The 12,693-nt window shown below is 51.4% G+C and overlaps 1 protein-coding gene across 3 annotated transcripts in view; it reads left to right on the forward strand.

Moving 5' to 3' along the window:
* Positions 1-12,693, forward strand: part of ARHGAP23 (Rho GTPase activating protein 23) — a 179,526-nt gene that overhangs the window by 28,065 nt on the left and 138,768 nt on the right. The window contains exon 1 of one of the 3 annotated variants that reach the window (XM_081166023.1): positions 601-753. The exons of the other annotated variants lie outside the window; for them this stretch is intronic. Coding sequence (XP_081022149.1) covers positions 694-753 — 60 coding nt within the window. The 5' untranslated portion in view covers positions 601-693. Of the gene's footprint in view, positions 1-600; positions 754-12,693 lie in introns of those variants that run through there. 3 annotated transcript variants of the gene reach the window in all.

Genomic DNA, 12,693 nt, shown 5'->3' on the forward strand with positions numbered 1-12,693 from the left:
AGAGAGACCACCGGCCCCGATCTCCAAGGACCCTCCCGCTCGTGCTCCTTTCTCTTGCGTCTCCCAAGCCTGCCTTTCTGCCTACGGGCGTAGCCAGGATTATTGTTGGGTGGGGGCAGGCCTTTTGTTGAGCGGGGGGGGGGCAGAACCTCAGTTTGTTATACATTTTTTATTGATTGGGGGGCACCTGCCCACCTGCCCCTCCTCGGCTACGTCCGTGTTTCTGCCCCTGCCTCGAGGGAGGGTCTCCTTCCCGGTTGGGCTGGCGGCCTCTTTCCCCCAGCCCTCGACTTTTCTCTCCCCGCTCCGTCCCTTTCGCCCCCTGTGTGCGCTTCCGTCTCCCCTTTCCCGCCCTTTTCTCCCTCTCCGCTGCCTGCCCCCGAAAAACCCCCTCCGGGGCGGGGGTCTCTCCCGACTGCTCTGCCCGTCCACCCCAGGAGGGGCTGGCCCGCCTGCCCGTTGCTGCTGCTCCTCCTCCGCCCCTTGGCAGGCTTAGCGGGCGGGCGGCCTTCCCTTTTCCCTTCTCCCTCCTCCTCCTGCCGTGGAAGAGGCGGAGCTGCCTGGGCAGCCTGGCCCAGCCGAGCGAAAGTCTCTCCAGCCTGGCTGCTGCTGCTGCTTGTTGCTGCCGCCGCTGCCGCCGGCTCTCGCTTCCCGCCCCGCTCGTACGCCCCGTCGGGGCCAGCGCCGCGCCCGATGAATGGAGTCGCCTTTTGCCTGGTTGGGATCCCGCCGCCGCCGCCAAGGAGTCCCGAGGTGAGCCCGCGGCGGGGCAAGGAAAGTGGGTCTGGAGGGGTGTGTGTGTGTTTGTGTGTGGGGTGTGTGTTTGTGCATCTGCGCTGAATAAGCTGGGCTGGCGGCCCTGGATCGAACTGGGCAGGCTTGCAGAGAAGCCTGACCCGGAGCGAAGAGAAGGATTATGCTGGGTGGGCTTGGAGGATCAAGAGGGGCTATTAGGGAGACTCTTAATCCCAGGGCTGTGGCTTCAAACCCTGTGTTGGGCAAAAAAAGATTTCTGCATTGCTGGGGGTTGGACTAGATGACCCTGGTAGTCCCTTCCAATTCCACAATTCTGTGATCCCAGGGAGAATTTACTGGGAGGAAAGATAGTGGGCAAGTGCTGGAAGCTAATACTGGATGAACTGGGGGTGGGGATGAAGAAGGGTGTGTGTTTGTGGTGAAGGGTGGACCTGCTTTGAGTGCAGAAGGTTCTGGGTTCAGTCTCTTGGCATTTACAGGTAGGGCTGGGGATGCCCTGTCATCCTTGCCCCACTCAAGGTGATTCAACTGTGGGAATGTGAACGTATGCAAAGTGGGGATTCTAATCTGTGGTAGTGCCTGTGAATTTGGAACCCAACGTGGTTTAGTGTTTTGTTTTTAAATTCTGGAGTAAAACACAGCTGTAGCTCAGTGGCAGCACAGATGTCTTGCACGAGGTCCAATCCCTGGCATCTCTAGGTAAAGCTGTGAAGGTCCTCTGCCTGGAACCTTGGCAAGCCCTAGCTAACAGGACCAGTGGTCAGGGATGATGGGAGTTGTAGTCCCAAAACATCTGGAGGGCTGAGTTTGCCTTTGCCTGGTGTAGACAATACTGAGTTAGCCTGTCTCAGTATAAGGCATGTGATGTAGGCATGGTGCTGGCATGGAAAACGGGAGGTGGGGCAGAATGGCTTGTTTCGGTATGTTCTCTGGGCCTTTGTCCTTTGGATGGAGTTAATAGCTGGGTAGGGGTGTGTGGCCTTGATGCTTGTGGCTTTTTATGGTTCAGGGATAGGCTTTTGGGGGGGGGGATCTGAAGCTTGCTGGTATGCTAGCATCAAAGACTCTTGCTGATTCAGGAAAACAGGAAGGAAAATAGCTACTTGGGAGGTGAGTTTGGCTACTGGCTGAGATCGGTGGGATCAAAGAGGGTGTGGATCATGTGGCTGCTCAGTGCTCTCAGCAGGAACCTGGGGTGCTTTTCAGGTGGGTCCTGACTTGTGGAATATCCATGGTTCATTTGCTTGCATTCAAGAAGGGGATCCACATGTCTCTGTCATCCTTTGGCAATGCTAATTGCTGCAGGAGTAGATGTTCCATAGAGCTATTTCCCCATCTTTAGAGGTGTGTATGGTTTTGACATGGGCACTTGTTGGGGATTGCCCTGTATTGCAGTGTAACACCGCCCCTCCTCAAATCCAGTGGATCTGCCTCTGAGCTTTCCTGATTCATTTTGTTTCAGGTCTCCATTCTTGCCAGGCGTGCTTCCCCATCACCTTTCTCCATGCTAGCTTTTTGAATGTATCCCCCCCACCTCATTTCACATTTAATAAATGTCTGATCATGGCAGTGTTGGGCACTGTAACCACAGGTGGGTGATTTGTATTTTTTTAATACTCCCCACTGTAAAATGCATATACGTACAACTTCCCTAGAAAACCTGGAAGGGGAGAGGCTCTAGTCTTCCTGAGATTCCTTCTTTCTTTAACTTGCATAGAAGTTTTTTTAAAAAACAAACAGTTCAGGGGATCAAATGCATGATCCCTCACTTACTGCACAAAGCCCTAGAGTCCATGCTACAAGCCCATTCCCTCATCAGTCTTCTGCCCACATGGGTCAGGCCCAAGGGAAGGCGTTTTGAGGGCACATGCTGAAAGTTAACAGCATGTTCTGACCAGGAAGCTCTGTTTGCCTGTCTTGCGATATGAGGGACCTGGTTGCCATTACGTGCATTCCTTCTGCACATGTCCTGGGAAATCTTGTTCTTTGATTATTTCTGCACATCATCCATGGTTAAGTCCTGGTTTGGAAAGAGCTTCTGCTTTGAGGTCATCTTGGCCTTGGGAGCCATTGCAAAGGTGTTGCTTGCTTAAACATTTCCCCTTGCTCCTGGAAAATCCCAGTGGATGCTCTTTTAAAAAACAGGTGTTCCCCTACCTCATCCCAAAAGTGCAATTTGCTTTTAAAACTTCCCGTGCTGTTGATGTAGCAATCTTTCCCATCATATATTTGCATGAACAGCCATGAGTTTATCCTATCCTTCATGGGCTGTGTATTTTAAAGCTTTATTTCAACTTGGTCGCCATCCTGACACATGTTCTTAGAGTAAGAGTAAAAATAGTGTGCCTCTGAGCATGTGTAGACAGCATTTCTACGCTGGGCTTCTATGCTGCCATCAAAGGGCTGCGGCCTACCTCCTGCATATCTGGTATTGGGCTGTTTGACTTCTGGGCAGGTCCTTTTCTTTTAAGACATACTCATTGCTGGCTCTATCTTTCTGCAGCCAAGTACTTTTACCCAGAATGGGCCTTGTCCATCCTCCGGTTCCGAATTAAAAAATCACCCATGCCTTTTCTTGTTCTTTCCTTTCATTTGAGTTTCCTTGTCAACTTGGTCTCCCCCACAGGCTCCACGCTTCCCTGCTTATCTGCTTCCCAGTGTACAGAAGTTCCTGCCTGCCTGTCTAATTTTTCCGGTTACGCTGGTGCTTTTTTAACCGGATGGGATGTCCTTTCTTTCTTTCTTTCCTTTTTTCCTTTTTTTAAATAAAAAACGTGGCGGAACCTTGCCTCTGGCTTTTACTTTGCAATGCTCTTCAATTTCATTTCTCGATGCCACCACCCCTCTAAATTTTAACAATTTGCCATTGTGGGTGTAATTCCAACAGTGCGTTCTTATTAGGTTCCAGGTCAGTGCTACCTTCTGCAACCTGGTGCCCTCCAGATCATCCCCCGCCCCCCGGCCAGCACAGCTCTTCTGTATACACTGTTAGCTGCCCGGGAAATATAATTTGTTTTTGAAGGGGGAGGAGATGAATTATGTAAATAAGTTACATTTTGGAACCCCGGTTCCCTAAAATCTCATTTGTGTCGGGGGCTGTCTGTGGCTATTCAGACAGACCCTGAGAAAAGAACTCTTTGCACGTGTTCAGAAAACTTGTGTCTCTATTATCACTTTAGTCGATCCAAAGGCCGGGCACTAGTGTTGAAAATATGATTCTGGGAATGATTCTGATGAGCCAGAGCGTATGTGTCAGCTATCTTAAGTGCTTCCCAGAAAGAAACAAAACATAATAAAGCCCAAGAGGCGGCTGACAAACTATGGAAACAAGGAGTTCAGGATCGTAGTACAGGTGGTGATCATTTTGCATGGGGGCTCTCTTCCTGGCCCCCCATGTGTGTCGGCGGAGCACGCGTAAGCCCGCCTCCATTTTGCCCTCTTCCGGGTTCAAAAGGACCCACACGTCAATTGGACATGCGCAAAATGATCACCACCTGTACATGGGACGTTTGCTAGAGGTTTAGCTTGAGACACTCTCGCCTTGAGAACTGGTGGCCCTGCAACGTGACTACTAAGGATGTCTCTGAGCATGTGCAGAATGCCTTTTCTTCACTACTGAATAAACACAGCCATCCCCGAGACACTTGAGATTTAAGGGAAAGGCTTTCAAACCACGCCCATTGCCTTTTATTTTCCAAATGGACATTGCTATTACAAAGTTGAGGCAGGAACCGTTTTTGCCTTGGTCCCACATGCTAAGATTTCACTACTGTTGACACTGCTGTTCCTGTTCTATATGGATTCTGAGTCCGTAGTTTGACATGGGGTCGCATCAGCATCACTTGGGTAGATCCTTTGGCCAAGTTCCTTTTTTTTATACTTGTCTTCTCAAACAGCAGCGGTTTGACATCCATGTGATCTTTGGCAGGAAGCAATGACTTCAGCAGGAATTAAAGCTGCTTTCGTTCCTGTTTGTGATGTCCCATGGCTGAGAAGGAGAAAAACCTGCACTGTGTAAAGTGGGGAGGAATGGAGGATGTCTTGTCTTAGAAGAAGAGAAAAGCTCTCTTGTTCAACTATTTCTTCTGCCCAGCCGAACTGGAGGCTTAATGAGAATCACCTGCAGTGGCTGTTTTACTGCTCTCCCTTCCCCGAAGGCTTGAAACTACTGCTAAATCTCCCAGCAGTAATTTAGCATCATATTATGGCTGATCAGGTGTAAACGTATGGTAGTGGGGGACACACCCGATGGTAGTTCAAGCAGTGAGTAAATTGCTAAGTGTGAACAGCCTATAAAGGGGAGCAGGGTGAGGAGCAGGTTGTGTTTGGGGTGAAAAAGCAAGGTTTCCGGAGTGAATACTGGTCCTAGGAATTCATCTCTTGTGTTAATCACGGGCGCGGATGATTTCCTCTCTCTAAACATACAGATGTGCTGTTGGAGAGAGCGATTCTGTACGGATGCAGAGTTCCGTCAATCAAATATTTATTACGGCCGACCAGCCATTAAAGAAAGTACAAACTGTAAAAATGCATAATCGCAACCTCAGAAGGACAAAAGGTGCCGAGTTAAGAGCGAACCATCGTGGCAGGTCTAAGAGATATCACAACATTCAGATATAATGGCACCTCTTCAGTAATGGATTCATTAGATTCCCCCTCAGAGAAAATACTCAGAAGGGTCTTTAAGGATCAATCAGGAATCTGCTTCATAAGGGGGTAAATTATGTGTTCTCCGAACCTCTTGGTAGACCCTACAGCAAAAATACACACAATACACAAAGAGACTGATTTGAGCGCTAAATGATTATGTGGAGAGCGCCTATCCTTGCTGTGTTGATACAGCCAGTTTCTGTATACCTGGAGATGATACCTTCTTGAGTTCCTTCACCTTTCTCTCTCTCTTTGTGTTCTAATTAAAGTCTAGTTAGCTTTGGCCTCCACGTTATGCTGATGCCAATAAAACGTCTCCATTGTGCCACAAGAAAAGGATGCCTTTTCCAGTGTGTGCATTGTTCAAATTGCTAGCTCTGGGTATGGCTAAGGTGTAGGCAATGGGTGTGGAGCTTTTACGAAGGGAACAGAATGTGAGGCGAAGGAAAGAGATGCTCGTGAGCACCAGTCAGTGGCTTGCAGTGGGAGGGAGAGAGAGAGAGCAACTCTTTTATTTCAACTACCTGGTTGGGCTCGAGTCTGGAAATAGCTGTGCTGAAACTGGATTGTTGGCCCCTAAGAATTTGGACATTTCTCTCACTCCCCACCAGCTCTGAGGAAGGGGCTCGTTCCTAAACAGTTTAATGTTTGGCTTTCTAGCTTCTAGAAATGTGAAATATTTCCCTGAAGTAAGATGCTAATGGACATGTGAGGGTTCTCAACATTGTGTGTGTGTGTGTTGGGGGGGGCAGGGTTTCAGTAATCCTGAAATGGCATTTCTGAGGACTGAAAGCAAATAGGCCCCGGGCCGAAAGCGAGACGTAGCAGCGTCTTGTTAATTTTTGCATCACTCCCTCCTCCTTGCTTCAGGGTTCATATTAGTCTCGATCGCGTCATTTGCTGCATGTTTGAGGAGAGTTTTTGTGTCTGCAAAAAGATAATAATAATGGAGGGAGCGTGGAAGAGAATACTCTGGATACTTGCCTGGCCTCTTGGGACTTGTTAAAACGGCTTGGAGACGGGTAGCAGGCTATGCTGCAAAGAAATCCCCAGTGTTCTTTGCATTTTTTACTTTTCATCTCTGTTGGAAATTTTGCCTTTATGGGGTGTGGATGCAGCGAGCCCGGGAGGGTACGCCTCTTAAATCCACGTGGTTCCTTGAGAAATCCTAGCTCATCATGCTGCATATGCGTGGTTCTTTAACTTCTTTTTTTTAAAGTGCTATTTGTGGTTTAAAAGGACACTCCATCCTTGCAGAAGTCGGCAGGCCGCCAAGCAGACTCAAGCCAAGAGGAAAGTTTGTTCTGCTCCCTCGCCACAACCGGCTGCTGTGCTAGGCCGCTGGAATTCTGCGTCCGAGTGTGGCATGCCCTTGGAATTTCTTGCCAGGAGATTTTAGAATATGGAGCAAACGTCGCAGGTAGAACGATCTCTGTGCTGTTTAGCACTGAACTGCGTTCACTGAGATCCACCACCCTCCTCGTTCACACTGTTTAGCTGATTTAGAAATTACTACATTGCTTTGTAAATGAAGCCTACAACTGTTAGCAGCCTGCCAGCCCACACATTAGTCATTTGTCATTTAGTAGTAGGAGGAAAAAGCCAGCTTTTGCAAATTTCCCCTGTCTCGTGCCCGGAGGTAATTCTTGCACACTACAGACCACCAGATGTGAGATTGTTCACAAGACTGTGTGGTTGTGACATCACCAAGTTTGAGCATCCAGTCATCTCTTGGAACGTGGCTACCCACCTCTTGCGATTTGCATGAGAATGTGAACAGCTGCTGTACATTTTGCCGATAAATGTACCGTATTTTTCGCTCTATAACACGCACCCGACCATAACACGCGCGTAGTTTTTAGAGGAGGAAAATCTGTAGGCATGCCACCCGTAGGCATTCCCTCCATAACACGCACAGACATTTCCCCTTACTTTTTAGGAGGAAAAAAGTGAGTGTTATGGTGCAAAAAATACGGTATTTGTGTTTACTGTTCATTGGCTCATATTTTTCCTGTCTTAGATTATTCAGCTGTGTGTGTGCAATACAGCCTTAAAAAATTAAATTGAACTTTTGGTAGGGTGGAATGAAGTACCCCAGTATGGGACCTGTGGATTTTTCAGCCCACTTCAAATCTTAGTTTCCTTGATATTTTTTATTATTATAAAGAAGTAAAATTAAGTTTCTAGACCTCAGCGTTGTGTGGGGTGGGTGGAGTCTTGCAAATGCACAAGCAGTATCTGATGAATGGGTTCAGGGAGTTAAACCATGGAATGAGGAGTCAAAGGGAGAAATGTTTAATGGGCTTCTGAGTTCTTAACATTTTATTATCTTCCCCTCCATATTCTCCACATCTGTATTCCTTCTATAAATTGTACTCTCTGGTTGCTGGTGGCTTTTTTTATAGCTTGCTGCTTGGCAGATGCTTGAGTTTCCCAGCTAGGTTTCCTTCTCTCTCTCTCTCCCCCTCCCCTTGCAACTGTGAACTTGAAATACCAGAAAAGTGTGTAGCCACACACCTAGCGCATACAAATGGTGAATTTGGGAACTGGCAAGGGATCCTAGCGCTGAGCTGGCAGCACTGAATTTGAACCTACAATGCCAGCACCGAGCTGTGCATTCTGAAAGTTTTTTCTTTGTGACTTTTCAAAACCCCACAGGGTTCGACTTGTACTGAACTCTTGTACCGGAGCTCAGTTCTGGGACCTGTTCTCAATGCAAGTTCAACACTATACAGTGGTACCCCGCAAGACGAATGCCTCGCGAGACGAAAAACTCGCAAAACGAAAGGTTTTTTCGTTTTCGAGTTGCCTCGCAAGACGAATTTCCCTATGGGCTTGCTTCGCAAAACGAAGCTTGCCCCGGGGACAGCGGGTCTTCTCTTTTGAAGCAAGGGGCGGTGGGGAGAAGCGATCTTCTCCCCGCAGCCCCAGGTCCGGGGACAGCGGGAAGCACTTCCCACTGCCCCCGGACCTCTTTTGAAGCAAGCGGCGGCGGGGAGATCGCTTCTCCCGGTGCTCCGAAGCGGGGCGGGGGGGGGGCGGGAACACCTTCCCCCACCACCCCGCTTCAGAACGCTGCTCCGAAGCGGGGCGGGGGGCGGGAACACCTGCCCCAGCCGCCGGGCTTCGTAGCGCTGCTGCGAAGCTGGGCGGGGGGGGGAACACCTGCCCCAGCCGCCGGGCTTCGTAGCGCTGCTGCGAAGCCGGGGGGGGGGGAACACCTGCCCCAGCCGCCGGGCTTTGTAGCGCTGCTGCGAAGGAGGGGGGGACACCTGCCCGCCAGCATTTTAAGATCGCCCGGACAGCGGAGAAGTCCTCCGCTGTCCCAGGGTTTTTTAAAATGCTGGGGGTGGGAAGAAAAGCCCTTGTCCCCCCCCCAGCCTTCAGAAGAGGTCCGGGGACAGACTGTCCCCGGACCTGGTCTGAAGGCGGTTTCCCTAGGAACGCATTAATTGATTTTCAGTGCATTCCTATGGGAAACCGTGCATCGCAAGACGAAAAAACCGCAAGACGAAGAGACTTGCAGAACGAATTAATTTCGTCTTGCGAGGCACCACTGTAGAGTGTTGTCCTCACCACACAGTTAGCATAATGATCTGCTGCAGACAGATCATTCTGGGTCCAAACTAGTAAGCATTGGAGGGCCCTGCTCTTGCCACTTACCATCTGGCTTGGGGCGGGGCCTGGGGCCTCACAAGGACTGCTCTGCTGCCCAGGAAGACTCCCCTGTGGTGAGTGCCTGAGGGCCCTGCTCTTGCCACTTACCATCTGGCTTGGGGCGGGGCCTGGGGCCTCACAAGGACTGCTCTGCTGCCCAGGAAGACTCCCCTGTGGTGAGTGCCTGAGGGCCCTGCTCTTGCCACTTACCATCTGGCCTGGGGCAGGGCCTGGGGCCTCACAAGGACTGCTCTGCTGCCCAGGAAGACTCCCCTGTGGTGAGTGCCTGAGGGCCCTGCTCTTGCCACTTACCATCTGGCCTGGGGCAGGGCCTGGGGCCTCACAAGGACTGCTCTGCTGCCCAGGAAGACTCCCCTGTGGTGAGTGCCTGAGGGCCCTGCGCTTGCCACTTACCATCTGGCTTGGGGCGGGGCCTGGGGCCTCACAAGGACTGCTCTGCTGCCCAGGAAGACTCTCCTGCGTGAGTGCCTGAGGGCCCTGCTCCTTCTTGCCACTTACCACCTGGCCCAGGGAGGGCCTGACAGGCCTCACAAGGACTGCTCCTGCCACTTACTATCTGGCCCAGGGTGGGGCCTCACAAGGATGGTTGTTGCCACTGATGCTGCTACTGCCCAGGAGGACTCGGAGGAGTGCAGAGCTCTTTTTAACATGTTTTGTTTTGTTTTTGTTTTTTAATATCTCCCTTTCCCTTTCGATTCTATATATGGGGGTGGGATGGATGTTTGGGTGGGCTGGGGAATTTGTTAGATTTTGATGAATTTGTAATTTTTGCAGTTTTTGTTTGTATTGTTTTATTGTTTTCTGGGTTGTTTTTGTTTTTTGTTTTAATTGTTTTAAGGTTTTATTGTTTTAGGCTGCGAAAGAATAATATTAATTGCCATCAATGGAGGCCACTATGAGGCCTGGGATTGCGACCGTGGAGGGGCGAGGGAGGTATGGCGGTGGGGGCAGATGTTACAGGCGAAGGGGATCGAGATATGGATACGCTCGTACCCTTTCCAATCTGCGCCCCATCCCGAGGGACGAGGGTAGGGTGAGCAAGGATTACTCACCTCCGTCACTGGTGCTGTGCAATGCCAGGTCTATAGGCAATAAAACCGCCACCCTGCGAGATTTCTTTATCTCGCAGGGGGTCGACCTGGCTTGTGTGACGGAGACCTGGGTGCGCGAAGGGGCAACAGTTACCTTACGAGAGATGGCGCCCCCGGGTTTCTCTGTCCTCCACCAGTCGCGGACTGTGGGCCGGGGGGGAGGGGTGGCATTATTAATCCGGGAAGATTGTCCTTTCAGGGCTCTACCATCGCCATCGATCCCCGGCATCGAATGTGTTGGCCTAGTGTGGGGCTCCGAGGAGAGCTTGGCTGTCTGGCTGGTGTACCGGCCACCTAGCACACCAGCAGCCACCCTGTCAGGCCTATTGGAGGCGGTGGCCGGCTGGGCCTTGGAGTTCCCTAACCTATTGGTATTGGGGGATTTCAACATCCATGCTGATGCCACTCCCTCCTCACAGGCTCTGGACCTGGTGTCTTCCATGGCGACACTAGGGCTCTCCCAGTTTGTTTCGGGCCCCACACATCAAGCAGGCCACACGCTGGATTTGATCTTTGGCGTCGGTATAGATGTGATCATGTCTCCTTCGACGAAGGTGCCATGGTCTGATCACTACGCTCTGAAAGCCAGGATTGACTTTCCACCCCCACCCTGCTTAGGTGGCGAGCCAATTTGGGCTCGCCCGCAGAGGCTGATGGACCCTGAGAGATTCCGCCAAGCCTTGCGGGACCTTGCTCCCCCTGGCGACTCATTGACTGAGCTTGTTGAGGGCTGGAATGCCCAGCTCCTGGCAGCCATCGATGAGATCGCACCTAAGCGCCCTCTGCGACCCCGCAGAAACCGGGCTCCCTGGTTTACCGAGGAGCTCCGGAAAATGAAGCGGGACCTCAGACGGCTAGAGCGAGTATGGCGGGGTGCCCGTGACGGAGCCTCAAGAACATCTTATAGGGCTTTTATGAAAACCTACGAGATGGCGGTGAAGGCTGCTAAAAAGTCATACTTCTCGGCCTCCATTGCCTCCGCTAGCTCTCGCCCAGCGCAATTATTTAGTATAATCAGGTCTTTAACGTCCCTTGAGGGACAGCCAAATTTAAATAACAAATTGACACACGGCTGTGAGGCATTTGCGAGCTTTTTTGCGGAGAAGGTCTTGTCGCTCCGCCATGACCTCCCTGCCAATTTGGATACAATAAAGGAACTGGAGGCCCCTCGACTGTCCTCGGGTCCAGTATTGGACCACTTCGACCAGATATCCCAAGCCGATGTGGACAGACTCCTCCGAGCTGGAAAGCCCACCACCTGTCCTCTCGACCCGTGCCCGTCTTGGCTGATTAGAGCGTGTCCAGACGAGGTGCGGGCCCTCCTGGGGGATATCATCAATTTGTCCCTTGGCACGGGGACATTCCCAGGGGAACTGAAGGAGGCAGTGGTGCGCCCGCTCTTAAAGAAAACATCATTAGATCCTTTAGATCTATCCAATTACCGCCCGGTTTCGAATCTTCCGTTCCTGGGTAAGGTGATTGAGAGAGCGGTTGCTGAACAGCTTGGTGGGTTTCTGGATGAAACATCGGCTCTGGATCCATTCCAGTCCGGCTTCCGCGCTGGTCATGGGACCGAGACGGCTCTGGTCGCCCTAACAGATGACCTTCGTAGACAGCTGGATCGAGGCGGGTCGGGGCTGCTGATTCTTCTAGATCTATCAGCAGCTTTCGACATGGTCGATCACGAACTTCTGGACCACCGCCTTGCCGACGTGGGGATCCAGGGCACAGTCCTTCAATGGCTGCGCTCGTTTCTCTCTGGTCGGGGACAGAGGGTGGCGCTTGGGGGGGAATTGTCATCGCGCCACTCCTTGGTGTGTGGAGTACCTCAGGGTGCGATACTCTCCCCGATGCTTTTCAACATCTTTATGCGCCCCCTCGCCCAGCTTGTTCGGAGTTTTGGGCTGGGTTGTCATCAGTATGCCGATGACACCCAACTCTATCTGTTGATGGATGGCCATCCTGACTCGGCCCCAGACACACTGACCAGATGTTTGGAAGCTGTGGCTGGATGGTTACGTGGGAGCCGGTTGAAGCTAAATCCTTCGAAGACAGAGGTCCTGTGGCTGGGACGGGGCGATATGGGATTGGGGGGGCAACTCCCATCTCTTGCGGGGGCGCAATTAGTGCCAGCACCGTCCGTTAAGAGTTTGGGTGTAATCTTCGACACCTCCCTTTCCATGGAGGCGCAGATTGCAGCTATAACAAAGGCGGCATTTTTCCATCTCCGCCAAGCTAAGCAGTTGGCTCCTTACCTCTCTCGCCCTGACCTAGCCACTGTGATCCATGCGACGGTCACCTCCAGACTGGATTATTGTAACTCGCTCTACGTGGGGCTGCCCTTGAGACTGACCCAGAAACTCCAGCGGGTGCAGAATGCTGCAGCGAGACTCCTTACGAGGTCTTCGCTGCGAGATCACATTCACCCGGTGCTATACCAGCTGCACTGGCTCCCGGTGGAGTACAGGATCAGGTTTAAGGTGCTGGTCTTAACCTTTAAAGCCCTATATGGCCTAGG

The sequence above is a fragment of the Podarcis bocagei genome, assembly GCF_964188305.1.
Source record: "Podarcis bocagei genome assembly, chromosome: 13".
NCBI classification, from domain to species: Eukaryota; Metazoa; Chordata; class Lepidosauria; order Squamata; family Lacertidae; genus Podarcis; species Podarcis bocagei.